We start from the raw sequence: 14,891 nt of genomic DNA, 5'->3' as shown, positions 1-14,891 counted from the left end.
ACTGAACAAATGTCTTGACAAAAACACAATGATATTCCAAGGCCACTCTGCTCCCATCTTGTTGGAATATATTAGACTATTTCCATGATGAGCAAGAGAAGGGCTCCACCGCTGCAGGGAGAAAAACTGGGCTGCAGATGTTCATCTACTGACCTTGGTATTTTGAAGAGTGCTCTCATGGGGTGCAGATCTGCAAGTGGGGGGTCTCCATCCCCCAGCTCAATGGCTGTGATACCCAGGGACCACGTATCACACCTGGCATCATATGTGGTATCTAGTTGTTGTTCACATGCAATCACCTAGTAAAAAGTGGGCATCAGAGATGGAGGAAGCAAAGTTCTTGACTTTGGCAAGCACATGCAAAATATCAAGAAACAACATGTATGTGTTTAAAATGATGAAGTTTAGTAGCAGTAAGTTAACAATTGTAACTTGGGAGAATAAAAGATCATATTATTATTATGCGTATTTTGACAGCAGAATATCTCAGCAGTTTTTCAAATAAGTGTCGTCATAAAGTTCATGGAAAATGTATTTTATTTAAAAAAACAAACTATGCATGGATTTAAATTTTTTTCCACCCAAATCAACTCATACTAACTTGTTGCGACATGTTTTAACAAGGTGTATTTGAAGCACTAAGAAGGACAAGGTATCAGTTTGCCAAACACCCCTACCAGAGCAACGGGAATTCTGTGGAAACTGAAGCAAGAACAAACATCACATTTATGGTGAAGCTTGACAGAATGGTGAAATCACTGATGCATTGCTGAAAATTTATGGGGACAATGCCCCAAAGAAATCACTAGTTTACATATGGTTAACTCATTTAAGATTGGGTGAGATGATGCTGAATATGAAATTCACAGCAGTGACCATCTACATCAATGTGTTCTAATCTTGTGCCCTAATGGAAAAGTACTGACGATTAACTCAGAAACAATGCCCAACACCATAGACATCTCCACTAGTTCAGCTTGCACAATTCTGAATGAAAAATTAAACTTGAGGAAACTGTCTGCTAGATGGATGCCAAAACTGTTGTGCCCCAGTTGCAGACAAGAGCAGAGCTTTCAATGGGATTTTTAAAGAAGTGGGATAAAGATCCTGAGGCATTTCTTTTAATTATTGTAACAGGAGATGAGGAGTCCTGGTGTGGCGCTGTGGGATAATGCACTGGACCTCAAGGTTGGTTTGAACTGCAAGGTCAGCAGTTCAAATTCAACATCGGCTCCTCAGAAACCCTATAAAGGGTTGCTCTGAGCCAGAACTGACTTGAAAGCACTTAACAACAACAATAACAGGAAATGAAATAAGGCTTTCCCAGTATGATCCTGAAGACAAAGCACGCAATCAACGTAATGGCTAACAATAAGAGAAAATTGGTCCAGCCAAAGCAAAAGCAGACCACCAGTCAAGGCAATAGGTTTTTGGGTTGCTCAGTTTTGCTTGTTGACTTTCTTGAAGGCCAAAGAATGGCAACATTCACTTATCATGAGAGTGTCCTGAGACAGGTAGCCAAAGCGTTCGCAGAACAACACCCAGGAAAGCATCACCAGAGTCCCACACAACAATTGTGTTCATGCTTATTCCTTTCAAATTTTGCAAGATTTCTGATAGGAAAACACTCCTGATTTGACTCTTTCTGACTTCTTTTTGTTTTCTAAGCTTAGCAAATCTTTAAAGTTCATCCATTTTTCTGTAGTTAGCAATGTGGAAAAGACTGCGTTGACATGGTTACATTCCCAGGGACAGTCTCAAATACTGGCATCATCATTGCTTACAGGACCATCTTGACCTTGATGGAGCTTCAGTTGAAAAATAAAGTTCATGTTTTTATTTTTATCTTTTAATTCCAATTTTCCATGAACTTTTTGAAGTCCCCTCAAGAAGTAGCCCATGAAAAATATTTTGAAAATGCAAAACAGAAAGGAGGAAGAAATAGTGTCCCAAATGAAAACAATTGTGCTCAAAGGCATAGCTAAAAATTAATGCTGTTGTTAAGTGCCGTTGAGATGGTTCCAACTCACAGCAACTCTGTATAGGGTTTCTAAGGAGCGGCTGTGTGGGTTCAAACTGCTGACCTTATGATTAGTAGTACAGTGCTTATCCTATAGTGCCACCACAGGACTCGTTCTTTTATATAATACCCTTCAGTTTGCTAAGAATCAAAGCACATTCAAATCCTTTTTGTGCTATAGTAGATATAATAAAAATAATCTCTCTAAAAAATGATTATCTAATAATTGTGCATTGTTGTTGTTAAGTGCCATCGAGTTGGTTCTGACCCATAGCAATCCTGTACAGATTTCCAAGAAGGGGTTAGTGAACTTGAACCGCCAATCTTGCAGTCCAAATGACTTTGCAGTCCAGAGCATTAACCCACAGCACCACTCCTAATTGTGTATTAGGAATGTCAATTTTAATTACTAACTACTTGAATACATTGGCAGTTAGATTTTAAATAGATAAAAGTATTTCCCATTACTCATAGATTAAAGTGGTTCCAGGATCCACTAATCAAAACTGCTTTACTAAATGGCAAACTTAAATATATAATAATGGCTTTCTGCTACTGCAAATTAATATATGAAATTATAAAGTTAGAATGTACGCCATTCATGTATTTTCATTAATATGTGTACAGCAAATGCAAAAGTTTGGAACTATAAGTCTATTTTTATTAATTTCTCATTAATGAACATTTCTTTATAAGCTGTTAGAATATAAGCAACATACAAGAACAAACTTCAAAGATACTCATTTGAGATTCCCTTATTCAAGACTGTTCTTATATGACCATACTTCCTAGTTTTAGTCTAAGATATAATCCCTGTTAAAAGGTTTTTAACCCACTGGATGTTTTAGAAAACTTTTTTAACATAATTTATTTTCTTTCCATGTTTTACATTAAGTTTACATTTAAACTTTTTGTACAAGTACTAATTGAATTAGTATTCAAATAGAAACAGTACATCAAGATTTAATCCTCAAGCAAATTTAATTCTGTGGTTATGCAATATTCATATTGTATTTGATTTACTCCACCACTTCCCTTCACTCCCTAGAAAATTGTAGATAAATAGCAGAGCTTTTCCCAAATGTTGCTAACAGCATTAAAAAAAAAAAAAATATTTCTTACTGGTAAATATAACAGCATTAATAGTGACTATGGGGAGAAGATGTGACTCTAAAAAACATATTTTCTAACTATAGCAGTGTATCTATAACTTCTCAAAAGTAATGGCAAAAAGAATCTACTAAAGCTGAACACAGCCACCAGGCCTCAATATGGAAACCAGCCCTAGAGAAAGGTTACGGGATCTCACCATATTTCTCATTTAAAAACAGAATATCAATACCATTAACATAAATACATGCTAACTAATTTAAAGTACATTGAATGAAAAATTAAGGATGCAAGTAGTATCTCTTTACTTTATCTGATTCACTCATTAAGTCAATCTCTCATTTATTCATAAATTCTTTCATTGAACATATCATATGCTACTATTTATACAAGCAAAAATTTCTCAATAACAAGACAAGTAACATTTTCTTCTAGACTATGCCAAAACATATGTAATGACAAAATAAATGTGTAAAAGAAATCCAGAAAGAATAAAATATTTGTCTCTCTCAACACTTTATCTGAAGTGTTCCAACATAGGAAAATCAGTTAATAAAAACAACAACATGATACTCTCAAGTGATGCAGAAAAAGCAGGTGACACAATTGAACATTCTATTCTATTTCTAATTCTCGCTGCTGTTCTTATTCAGTGTTGTCGAGCCATTTCTGACCCCGTATAGGGTTTCTGAGGAGCAGTTGGTGAGTTTGAACTGTTGACCTTGTAGTTCAAATCGACTTTGCAGTCCAGTGCTTATCCCGCAGCACCACATCAGAATTAGAAGCAGAAGGGGATTTCCTTAACAGGCTAAAGAGCATTTAGGGAAAACCAAATGCTAGCATCATACTCAATGATGAAAAACAGAAAGCATTCCTTTTAAGACCAGAACAAGACAAGGATGCCTGCTCTCATCATTACTATTCAAAACAGTATCGGAAGTTCTAGCCAGAGCAACTATACAAGAAAAATCAATAGAAGACATCCGGATTGGAAAGGAGGAAGTGAAACTATCTCTATTTGCATACGAAATTATCTAATATCTTACATAAGAAAACCCCAAAGAATCCAAAAGAAACTACTAGAGCTAATAAACAATGTTTATTAGCAAAATGGCAGGGTACAAGATCAAAATACAAAGCTCAGTTGTGCTTCTACACCCCAGAAGTGAACAATCTGAAAAGGCAATAAAGGAAACAATACCATTACAATAACATTCAAATGAATAAAATACTTGGCAATTAATTTAACCAAGGAGATGAAAAATACAAAACATAGTTGAACAAACTTTAAACGTATCTAAATAAATGAAAACTTATCTTGTGTTCATGGATTGGAAGACTTAATCAGTATTAAAATGTACCTCCCAATGCAATGTGCAGATTCAGTCTATCAAAAACTCCAGCAGTCTTTTTTATAGAAATGGAAAACCTGGGCCTCAAATTTCTATGGAATTGCAAAGTGTCCTTAATATCCAAAATAAACTTGAAAAAGAACAAAGTTGACAGACCTACATTTCCTGAATTCAAAACTTACTACAAAGGTATAGAGGGCAAAAGAATGTGATCCTGGCATAAAAACAGGTATAAAGATAGACCAATGGGATAGAATTGAGTGTTTAGAGGTAAATCTATGCAACTATGTCCAGTTAATTTTCAACAAGTCTCATGAGACTATTCAATAAGGAATAGTGACTGTTCAGTACAACTGGATTTCCACAAGGAAAAGAATGAAGTTAGATCTCTCTACCTTAAACCATATACAAAAACAAACTCAAAATGGATCAATGACCTAAATATGAGGGGGCTTCCAAAAATTCATGGAGAAATTCCATTATCCTTTTAAAAACCCCTCATGTAAGAGCTAAAATTATAAAAACCTCTTTACTTTGATTATTATAAAAATCTTCCTTACTTTGGATTTGGCAAGGATTCTTACACATGGTACCAAAAGCATGAACTACAAATAAAAAACAAACAATGACAGATGGACTTTATCAAAATTTAAAACTTTTATGTATCAAATGACATTATAAAGAAAGTGAAAAGAATGGAAGAAACTATTTGCAATTGATTTATCTGATAAATTTTATTTTAATACTTAACAAAAATGCAAACAACCCAATTTAAGAATTAGACAAGGACTAAAGAAAGGCATTTCTTCCACCACAGATAAATATCCAACAAGCACATAAAGGATGCTCAACATCATCAATCATTTCTGTTGTTATCGCTAAGTGCCATCAAGTCAGTTCCAACTCATAGCAACCCTGAATAGGTTTTCTGAGGAGGGGCTGGTGAGTTTGAACCGCTGATTTTGCAGTTTAAATCAACCTTTTGGTCCAGTGCTTATCCTACTGCTGTTGCTGCTGTTAAGTGCCGCTGAGTTGGTTCTGACCCATGGCGACCCTGTATAGCGTTTCCATGGAACGGCTGGTGAGCCTGAACCCACTGACTTTGTGGTTCAAACCAACTTTGCGGTCAAATGCCTTAACCCACAGCACCATACCAGGACCATAACAGGGTACTATTATGGTCACACATACTCTGAAGACTATAATAAAAAGAAAATTAAAAAATAACAAGTGTTGGATGTTGGGAAATTGGACCCCAAGTCCGTTGCTGGTGGGGATGTAAAAAGGCATGGCTTCTGTGGTAAAAAGGCCTGGCTTCTGTGAAAATAGTTTGGTGGTTACTCAGAAAGTTAATGCAGGATTACTATATGACCCAGAAATCTCACTAGTAGGTATATAAGTGAAATAAATGAAAACAGTACTAATGTAAGTCCACATCCAAAAGGTAGAAATAGCCCACATTTCTATCAGTCGATGAATAGATAAATTGTGGTTCATAAGTATAATGGAATATTGTTGTTGTTGTTATGTGCCGTGGAGTCAGTTCTGACTCATAGCGACCCTGTACAGGGTTTCCAAGGCTGTAAATCTTTACGGGAGCAGAAAGCCTCATCTTTCTCCCACAGAACAGCTGGTAGTTTTGAACTGCTGACCTTGCAGTTCACAGCCCGATTCGCAACCACTACGCTACCAGAGCTCATATATTAGTTAGCCTTAAAAAGGAAACAAGTAATGATAAATGCTATGTAATATGGATGAATCCACAGTACATTATACTAAGTGACAAAAGCCAGATACAAAAAGCCACTGGACCACGAGGTCAATTTGAATCACAAGGTTGGCAGTTCTAACTCACCAGCCGCTGCTTGCAAACCCTTTACAGGGTCACTATGAGTCTGAACCAACTCGATGGTACTTAACAACAACAATAACATCTATATGAAATTTCCAGAATAGGTAAATCCACAGAGACATAATACAAATTGGCAATTGCCAGGGTCTGGAGGGATAGAAGAAATTACTTCATTGGTAAGAGCTTCTACTTTGCTGTGATGAAAATGTTTTGAAATGAGGTGGTGGCAGCACATTATTGAATTGTACATTTTTAATGGGGAACTATATGTTATGTAATTTTCTCCAGAGATTATTTAAAAACTAACAAACAATTCTCTGTCTGACCTCAGGAGCCATCCAGAATGGTGTTCCTACAGATGTGTTCCGACGATGACAGGTGCTGGTGAGCTGTGCAGACACACCTGAAAAGAGATGAGATATTTAAGTTCTTGCATGAATTACTCCTACTAAGGTATGAATTCTCTTACATATTAATATTTAAATTAATTTTAAAGAAAATTAAAGTTCCCTCAAAGCTGCCACCAGACTTGAACTTGACAATAGTGTATAGGGTTTCCGAGGCTGTAAACCTTTATGGGAGCAGAAAGCCTCATCTTTCTCCCGTAGAATTGCTGATAGTTTTGATCTGCTGACCTGGAGGTTAGCAGCCCGATTTGTAACCACTACGCTACCAGAAACCTAAATCAGGATATCTGCAGAATCAAAATAAGAGAATCATCCTATTTTTGCCCCTTCATATTCAAATCCATATTGCTCCATTTAGAGCAGGGGTGGGGAATCATTTATCTGCCAAAATTTATAGCATCATTTGCAGGCCATACAAAACCATCAATTTAAAAATTAGCCTACTATATTTGGTCAAGCATCTAATTAACTCACCCCTAATGTGATGGCTACAAGTCCTGGTGTAGTGCTATAGGATAAGCACTCTACCTTCAAGGTCAGAAAACCCTATAACAGGATTGCTATGAGTTGGAACGGAATTCATGTTACTTACCAACAACAATCCGCAGGAGAAAGATGAGGCTTTCTACTCCAGTAAAGATTTACACCCTCGGAAACCCTGTACAGGGTCGCTATGGGTCGGACCTGACTCGATGGCACTTAACAACAACAACAACAACCAACAACAATAGCAACAATGGGCTAGCTGGAAGTGTGGTTGCATTGGCAGGGCCAGACCAAATGATTTCTCATTCCTTATATGTCCTGAGGGTTCGGACATTCCCACCTGATTTAGAGACTTAGTTCCACCATATTGACATTTCCTGATCACACTAACTTGTATTTCCTTTGATCTTCTGCATTTTAAACTATCTTTCTCTATTACAGCTTTTGGTATACAATTATTATTTGAATGAGGAGTCCCCACCTCATTTAAATAATACTGAGACACCCTCAGTAACACACTCTGATGAGTTTGAGATTGTTTTATATAGTGGTGTGGTGCTGTACGATCAGCACTGGACAGCTAACCACAAGGTCGGTGGTTCAAACTCATGAGCCACTCCTCGAAAACTCTATTCAGGGTTGCTATGAGTCAGAACTGACTAAACAGCACTTAACAACAGGCACATAGTAGGTGACCTGAAAAGTGTATAAAACTATTTTCATCCACCAACCTTAGACAAATCACATCTGACTGAAACTTTAAAATTAATGACATCTATTTACACCAGTAAGGGAGTCTTAGTATGGTACTGTAGGATAAGCACTGGATCGAGAGTTCAGTTTGAACCACAAGGTCAGTGGTTCAAACTCACCAGCTGCTCCTCTGAGCTTATACAAGGTCGTTATGAGTCGGAACCGACTTGACGGCATGGCATTTAACACCACCACCACCAGTACCAGTAAGGTGCTCAGCTGCTTACCAAAAGGCTGGCAGTTCAAACCCACTCAGAGGCTCCACAGGAAGACTGGCCTGGCAGCCTGCTCCAGCAAAGATTACAGCCTAGAAACCCTATGGGGCAGGTCTGCTCTGTCACAGGGGTCACTGTGAGTCAGAATCAAGGACACTGTGAGTCAGAATGAAGGGACCCAACAACAGCAACGACATTTACACCATAAAGGCCTTGTGATCTACTTTGAAAAAACAGTCATTGAGCACTCTATGGAACACAATTCTACTGCGACACACATAGGATTTCTGAGTCAGAAGTGATTAGATGGCAACTGGGTTTATTTAAACCATCCTTACTAATAGGATTAGATGTTTTCCTTTTGTGAGATTATGGCAGAAGGACTGTGACGAAAATATAATCGAGTAGTTCAGTCATGTCATCTCATTAATTCTACCTAATTAGGCACAATCCTAACTGACACTTAAGAGAATTCAGAAGGCAGTGTTTTCTCACTTTACACAGCACCGTTCCTTATGTGGCAGGGGCCTGGTTTCCATGGGCTACCAAGTTCCTAGCCTTGATCTGTTCTGGACTTGATGGGTTATACTCAAATCATGGACTTTCATACTCTGACTTCCCTGATACAAAAAGTAAGTCCTAGGTATCACATTTCTTTTAGGTTCTGGCTGTTTATTTTACACACCAACTAGACTGAACCACTAGGTGAGATTTAAACAGGGATACATTTTATTTTTCTAAGGCATTTGACTCCATCATGAAATTCAAAGTCCTGATTCAGTCACATGGATATTTCACTAGTGGAAATATAATTAGGCAGAGAGGTGGGGCGTTTCTTTGGGTGTCATATCAATTTGTATAGCTGAATGACTTACTCCACCTATGTGTAAATCCTATCTATCCTAAACAGAATCTTGAACTGTGCTCTTTAAATTCCGACCTTTAAAAACATCCATTTGACAGAAAAAGAAAATTCTCGTGCAATCATTTTTCAAATCCAAAGGAGATTATCTCTCTATACTTGAAAATTGTTCCTTAAATATTTTTAAACAAATAAATGAAAAAAGGGAATTTTTTATCCTTCTCAATAGAAAAGGGTAAGTCAGACAGTGTTGCTATCAAATCACAAATCCCTTTGTTGTTCTTGTTGTTGTTAAATGCTGTCAAATCAGTTCCAACTCAAAGTGATCCAGTATAGGTTCTCAAGGAATGGCTGTTGAGTTGGAACCACCGACCTAGCGGTTCAAAGTGACCTAGTGTTTCAGTGCATTATCCTGCAGTGACACATCAGGACTACTTTACTAAACAAAAATATCAAAGTGTGAAGCTATTGTTTCTCAACACATGCTCCATCTAGGTGGATACACACTTCTGAAGGTGGTATTTCCATATATCTCTTCTCTGAAGAATTCTGTGCTTGTCAACTTACACCATGTAAAAATGGCAATCTGGGTACCTTCAAGGACCTCAAATTGGGTTCCTTTGAAATATTATTTTGAGTTTTGGGGAACAAAATGAAGTCTGAAGGGGCAAGATCAGGGCTATTGGGAAATGAAGTAAGGTTTCCCAGTGGAATTCTTATAGATAAGTCCTCCCCATCAGCAAGGAGTTAGCAAGGGCAGTGCCATGAGGAGAAAAATTATTTTGTGTACTGTCCTGGCATTTTTCACACCAATGCAGTTTTCAGTTTTCTGACAGTCCACATGATGGTTCTGATTCCTTCAAGAAAATCTATCAAGATTTCTCCCTTGGAATCCCAAAATACGATCACCATAACCTTCAGAACTGACTTCGCTGCTTGAATTGAATGGGTCAAACAGATTCCTTCAGAAGCTGTTGTTTAGATTGGACCTTTTTTTTAAAAGCACCCTAAGGAGATTAAAGACACTGAAACTTGCTCTCCAATGTAGCGATGCTAAAGCAAATGGAAGAAATGAGGAGGTACAAGAGTTGAAGAGACAATTTCAAAGGTCAGCTCGAGAAGACAAAATCAATTACAACAAATTATGTGAAGATCTGGAGTCAGAAAACCAGAAAGGAAGAACACGCTCAGCATTTCTCAAGCTGGGGGAACTGAAGAAAAAATTCAAGCCCAGATTTTCATTATTGAAGGATTCTCTGGGAAAATTACTGAATAATGCAGAAAGCATCAAAAGTAGATGAAAAGTTACACAGAGTCACTGTACCAAAGGAATTGGTTGATGTTCAACCCTTTCAAGAGGTAGCATATGATCAAGGACCAATGATACTGAAGGAAGAAGTCCAAGGTGCATTGAAGGAATTGGCAAAGAATAAGGCACCAGGAACTGATGGAACACAAATTGAAATCTTTCAAGAAAGTGAGGCGGCACTCGAGGCACTCACTCATCTACAAGAGATTTGGAAGACAACTACCTGGCCAACTGACTGGAAGAGATCCATATTTGTGCCCATCAGAGTGTGGAAATCATCGGACCCTATCTTTGATATCCCATGTGAGTAAAGTTTTGCTAAAAGTAATACAGAAACAGCTGCAAGTATACAGAGAACTTGACAGAGGACTTCCAGAGGTTCAAGCCGGATTCAGAAGAGGACGTGGAATGAGGGATATCATTGCTGATGTCCAATGGATCTTGGCTAAAAGCAGAGACTATCAGAAAGATGTTTACCTATGCTTTATTGACTAAACAAAGGTTTTCAATTGCGTGGGTCATGACAAACTATGGACAACATTGCGAAGTATGAGTATTTCTGAGCACTTAATTGTGCTCATGAGGAATATGTGCATGGACCAAGAGGCAGTTGTTCAAACAGAACACGGGAACACTGAATGGTTTAAAATGAAGAAAGGTGTGCAACAGGGTTGTATTCTTTCACCATACTTATTCAACCTGTACGCTGAGCAAATAATCCAAGAAGCTTGGTTATATGAAGAAAAACATGGCATCAGGATTGCAGGAAGACTCATTAACAACCTGAGATATGAAGATGATACATCCTTGCTTGCTGAAAGTGAAGAGGACTGAAAATACTTAATGAAGAAGATCAAAGACCACATCCTTCGGTATGGATTGTATCTCTATGTACAGAAAACAAAAATCCTCACCAGTGGACCAATAAACAACATTCTTATCAGTGGAGAAAAGATTGAAGTTGTCAAGGACTTCATTCTTCTTGGATCAACTATCAACAATCCTGGAAGCAGCAGTCAAGAAATCAAATGATGTATTATTACATTAGGCAAATCTGCTGCACATGACCTTTTTAAAGTGTTGAAGAGCAAAGATGTCAGCCTGAGGACTAATGTGAGCCTGACCCAAGCCATGGTATTTTCAATAACCTCATATGCATGTGAAAACTGGACAGTGAATAAAGAAGACTGTAAAAGAATTGATGCTTTTGAGTTATGGTTCTGGAGGAGAATATTGAAAGTGCCATTGGCTGCCAAAAGAACCAACAGATCTGTGTTGGAAGATGTGCAGCTAGAGTGCTTCTTAGAGGCCATACTTCGTTTCTCATACTTTGGACATATTGTCAGGAGGGACCAGTCACTGGAAGGATATCATCTTTGGTAGGGTGGAGGATCAGAGAAAATGAGGACGACCCCCGGCTAGATGGATTGGCAAAGTGGGAGCGTCAATGGGCTCAAGTGTGGCAAAAATTGTGAGATTGGCCCAGGACCAGGCAGTGTTTCTTTCTGTTGTGCATAGGGTCGCTATGAGTCAGTACTGACTTAATAGCACATAACAACACCAACAACAAGGAGACTAAGACAATGGCTGTATTACTTGTCTGCAGCCATACAGTGATTTCAGAAACATGTTTAAAAATATTTGTTTGGAATAGAAATGTGTATGTATGAAGTGGAACCCTAGTAGCAATAATTACTGTCTTACTTTCGAGTATGTCCTGCTTCTAAGCATTCTATCTTTCAGAAAAATTAAGTCTAAATCATTTTACTTTGTCTTTCTATGAATTCAATGCACAGACGATTAAGCTGAGATTTTGTGATAGAAACAGAGTGTTATTTATTTATATACATGTGAAACTGCAAGGTCAGCAGTTCAAACTCACCATCCACCCCTCAGAAACAAAAAGGAGGTGAGGCTACAAAGGCAAGAAATGACTGGCTTACAAGAGGGAGACTAGTTCCAGAGGGTGCAGGGGAATGTAGAATGTCCACTGAGTGATTTGAAATCTGCCTGATGAACGGAGATGGGGATATGACTCTTGTGGTACAATAGTGAATAACTGCTATCAGTACTGATTGTGAGGGTTGGAAATGTAAAAGTTTTGTAGCAAAAGGAGGGGAGTGGCTGACTTTGCAGTCCAGGAGCAGAGGTCCCTGGGACCATCAAGGGAGAAGAGCGGAGTGTGGGACCCTACCCAGAGAAGCAGTGACACCAGAGATGGAGGCAGAGACTATGATGTGGAGAGATGGAGAGGCTGGGGACTCTAGACCAAGAGTGGGAGAGGGGCTGTGTGCTGATAATCTAGGGGCAGGCTTGCAGGGTATACCCTTTGGTTGTTTGATGATGCATGGAGGGGATTGTAATTATGGCAATGAAATGAAATACGATAGGATGAATGTAAAGCTAATGTTCTTCCATGTAAACTAAAACATAAATCACAATAACAACTTTAAAAACACAGAAAATGTAATTTAAAGTTAAATTATTCTAAGGGTTTCCAATTTTCATGAAAAATATTTTAAATTATATTTGATCATTTGTAAATATATTTCTTTGTGTTATAGATAATATCCGGATTCAAATGTCATTTACCTGAAATGTAAATGAAAGGAAAAAAATGCAACCAAGTAAAAAATCCAAGTTTTTATTCCTGGCAGGAATATGACATTTGAAACTGTGGGACACTTTTTAGGTGGAAGGGAGTTGTTCTCATTCCAGATGTGAAGAAAAGATTAAGTCACTAGCAGTGACATTTTTCAGCAAGTAGCCATGCCCTAGTGTCTGAATTTATAGACATAGGTACATGGGAAGAAACTTCCTTTCATGCTCCACAATAGAGGAAAAGAGGACACATACATAAAAGTGCTGAAAAGGTTTTGTGGCGGTATGCTATGTGACCCAAGGTAGCCCATTCAGACTCTTTCTTGGAATGTGTTCCCTGAGAAGGGCCACTCACTCAAGGTCACTGGAGTGGAGTTAACCAATGTCAGGGCGTACAGATTGGTTCTGGAGATGCTGCTCCTGAGGTCTAGGGTTGTCTTAGCACTGTTCTGAGACGACAAAGTGCCCACTCTCTCCCTTGACAATGTGAGCCAATACTCTTTTCAGTATCCTTGCCTAAACTAGTCAGAGGTAGTTTCAACTGCCTGTTAACCTGCCAGATATAACAGCCCAGTCATTTTTACATACAACAGCGTAAATTAAAAAATGTACTAGTCAAAATTAAGTTTCCAAAGCTATGACTCATTGAATGAGTGGTAGTGATCTTACCTTCCATATGGGGGACAGAGGTTTAATTCCAGGCCAATGAACATCATGCATGGCCACCACTGGTCTGTCAGTGGGGCATGCATATTGCTATGATGCTGAGTAGGTTTCAGCAGAGCTTCCAGACTAAGACAGATTAGGAAGAAAGGCCTGGTGATCAACTTCTGAAAATCAGCTAATAAGAACCCAAAGGATCACAACCATCTGTGGTCATTGGGATGGCATGACCAGCTTCAATCCTCTGTGCAGGGGGCCCTCATGAGCCAGAGGCCAACTCAAAGTCAGATAATAACAAGAGTTCTAAAACTCAACATTAATTAGATAGTATATCTCTATATTTATATGAATATTAATATGAAATTAAGTATTTTCTAAGACAAATATTTCACCTCCAAGTGTTTAAATTATACATCCCAAACATTAAAAAGTTTGTGAGTAAGCACAGATGTACAGCGGGTCTTTTAAAAGTTCCTAGAAAAATTCTATAATCTTTTAATTTCATTTCTCCATGAGTTTTTTTTAGAGTTCCCTGGAACTAGGTTCTATACTTTAACTAGTGTATTAGCATATACATTATGAAACATATAAATGTAGATCATTTTAAAGGATGAAATTTTTAAAAAATAACTGCAAAAGAAGTTGTGAATATCCCTTCCTGCGCTTGAATGATGTCTTGCGCACACTATGACATTGGCAGGTTCTACTTCAAGGACCACTGGCCTCAGGTAGTCTGACATCATGAATTATGTATCTTTAGATTTTCATATATCATTTGTTGCCTATTGGGATCCTGCAAAAAGAAATTTTTCTTCTGGTTCTGGGAGGAATAATCTATAATGGAAAGTAGGACTATTCTGTCCAGAAAGTGAAGGAAAAACACAAAGTCTCAAAATAAATGAAAAGGGATAAATGCAGCTAGGCAGATTTAGAAACCCTCGAATCTGAAAGTACTGGATGGTGCTCATGTGTAAGAATTAACTCAACAGCAACAGGTTTTTTGGTTAGACAATTATCATATTAAATTATGTTACAAATAGCACACATGCCCAACTTAAAAAAAACAAACACAAAACCCGATGTTGTTGTTACTCAAGTCAGTTCTGACTCATAGCAACCCTGTATAGAGTTTCTGAGGAGCGGCTGGTGGGTTTGAACTGCCGATCTTGTGGTTAGCAATCCAGTGTTTATCCTATAGCACCACAGCAAGAAAGAAATAACTGAATTACAATCCAACCATATAGCCTCAGAGCTGGAAGGT

At 38.0% G+C, this 14,891-nt stretch overlaps 1 protein-coding gene across 1 annotated transcript in view; it reads right to left on the bottom strand.

The window, feature by feature from the left end:
- MYO3A (myosin IIIA) overlaps positions 1-14,891 on the bottom strand; it is a 410,482-nt gene that overhangs the window by 348,252 nt on the left and 47,339 nt on the right. Inside the window, exons 5-6 of the mRNA XM_006871683.1 lie at positions 6,661-6,737; positions 154-299 (exon numbers count right to left, since the gene is read on the bottom strand). Coding sequence (XP_006871745.1) covers positions 154-299; positions 6,661-6,737 — 223 coding nt within the window. The remainder of the gene's footprint in view (positions 1-153; positions 300-6,660; positions 6,738-14,891) is intronic.

The sequence above is a fragment of the Chrysochloris asiatica genome, unplaced genomic scaffold, assembly GCF_000296735.1.
Source record: "Chrysochloris asiatica unplaced genomic scaffold, ChrAsi1.0 scaffold00172, whole genome shotgun sequence".
NCBI lineage: Eukaryota > Metazoa > Chordata > Mammalia > Afrosoricida > Chrysochloridae > Chrysochloris > Chrysochloris asiatica.
The sequence above is the reverse complement of the archived record's forward strand: the minus strand, read 5'-3'. Positions and strand labels throughout refer to the sequence as shown.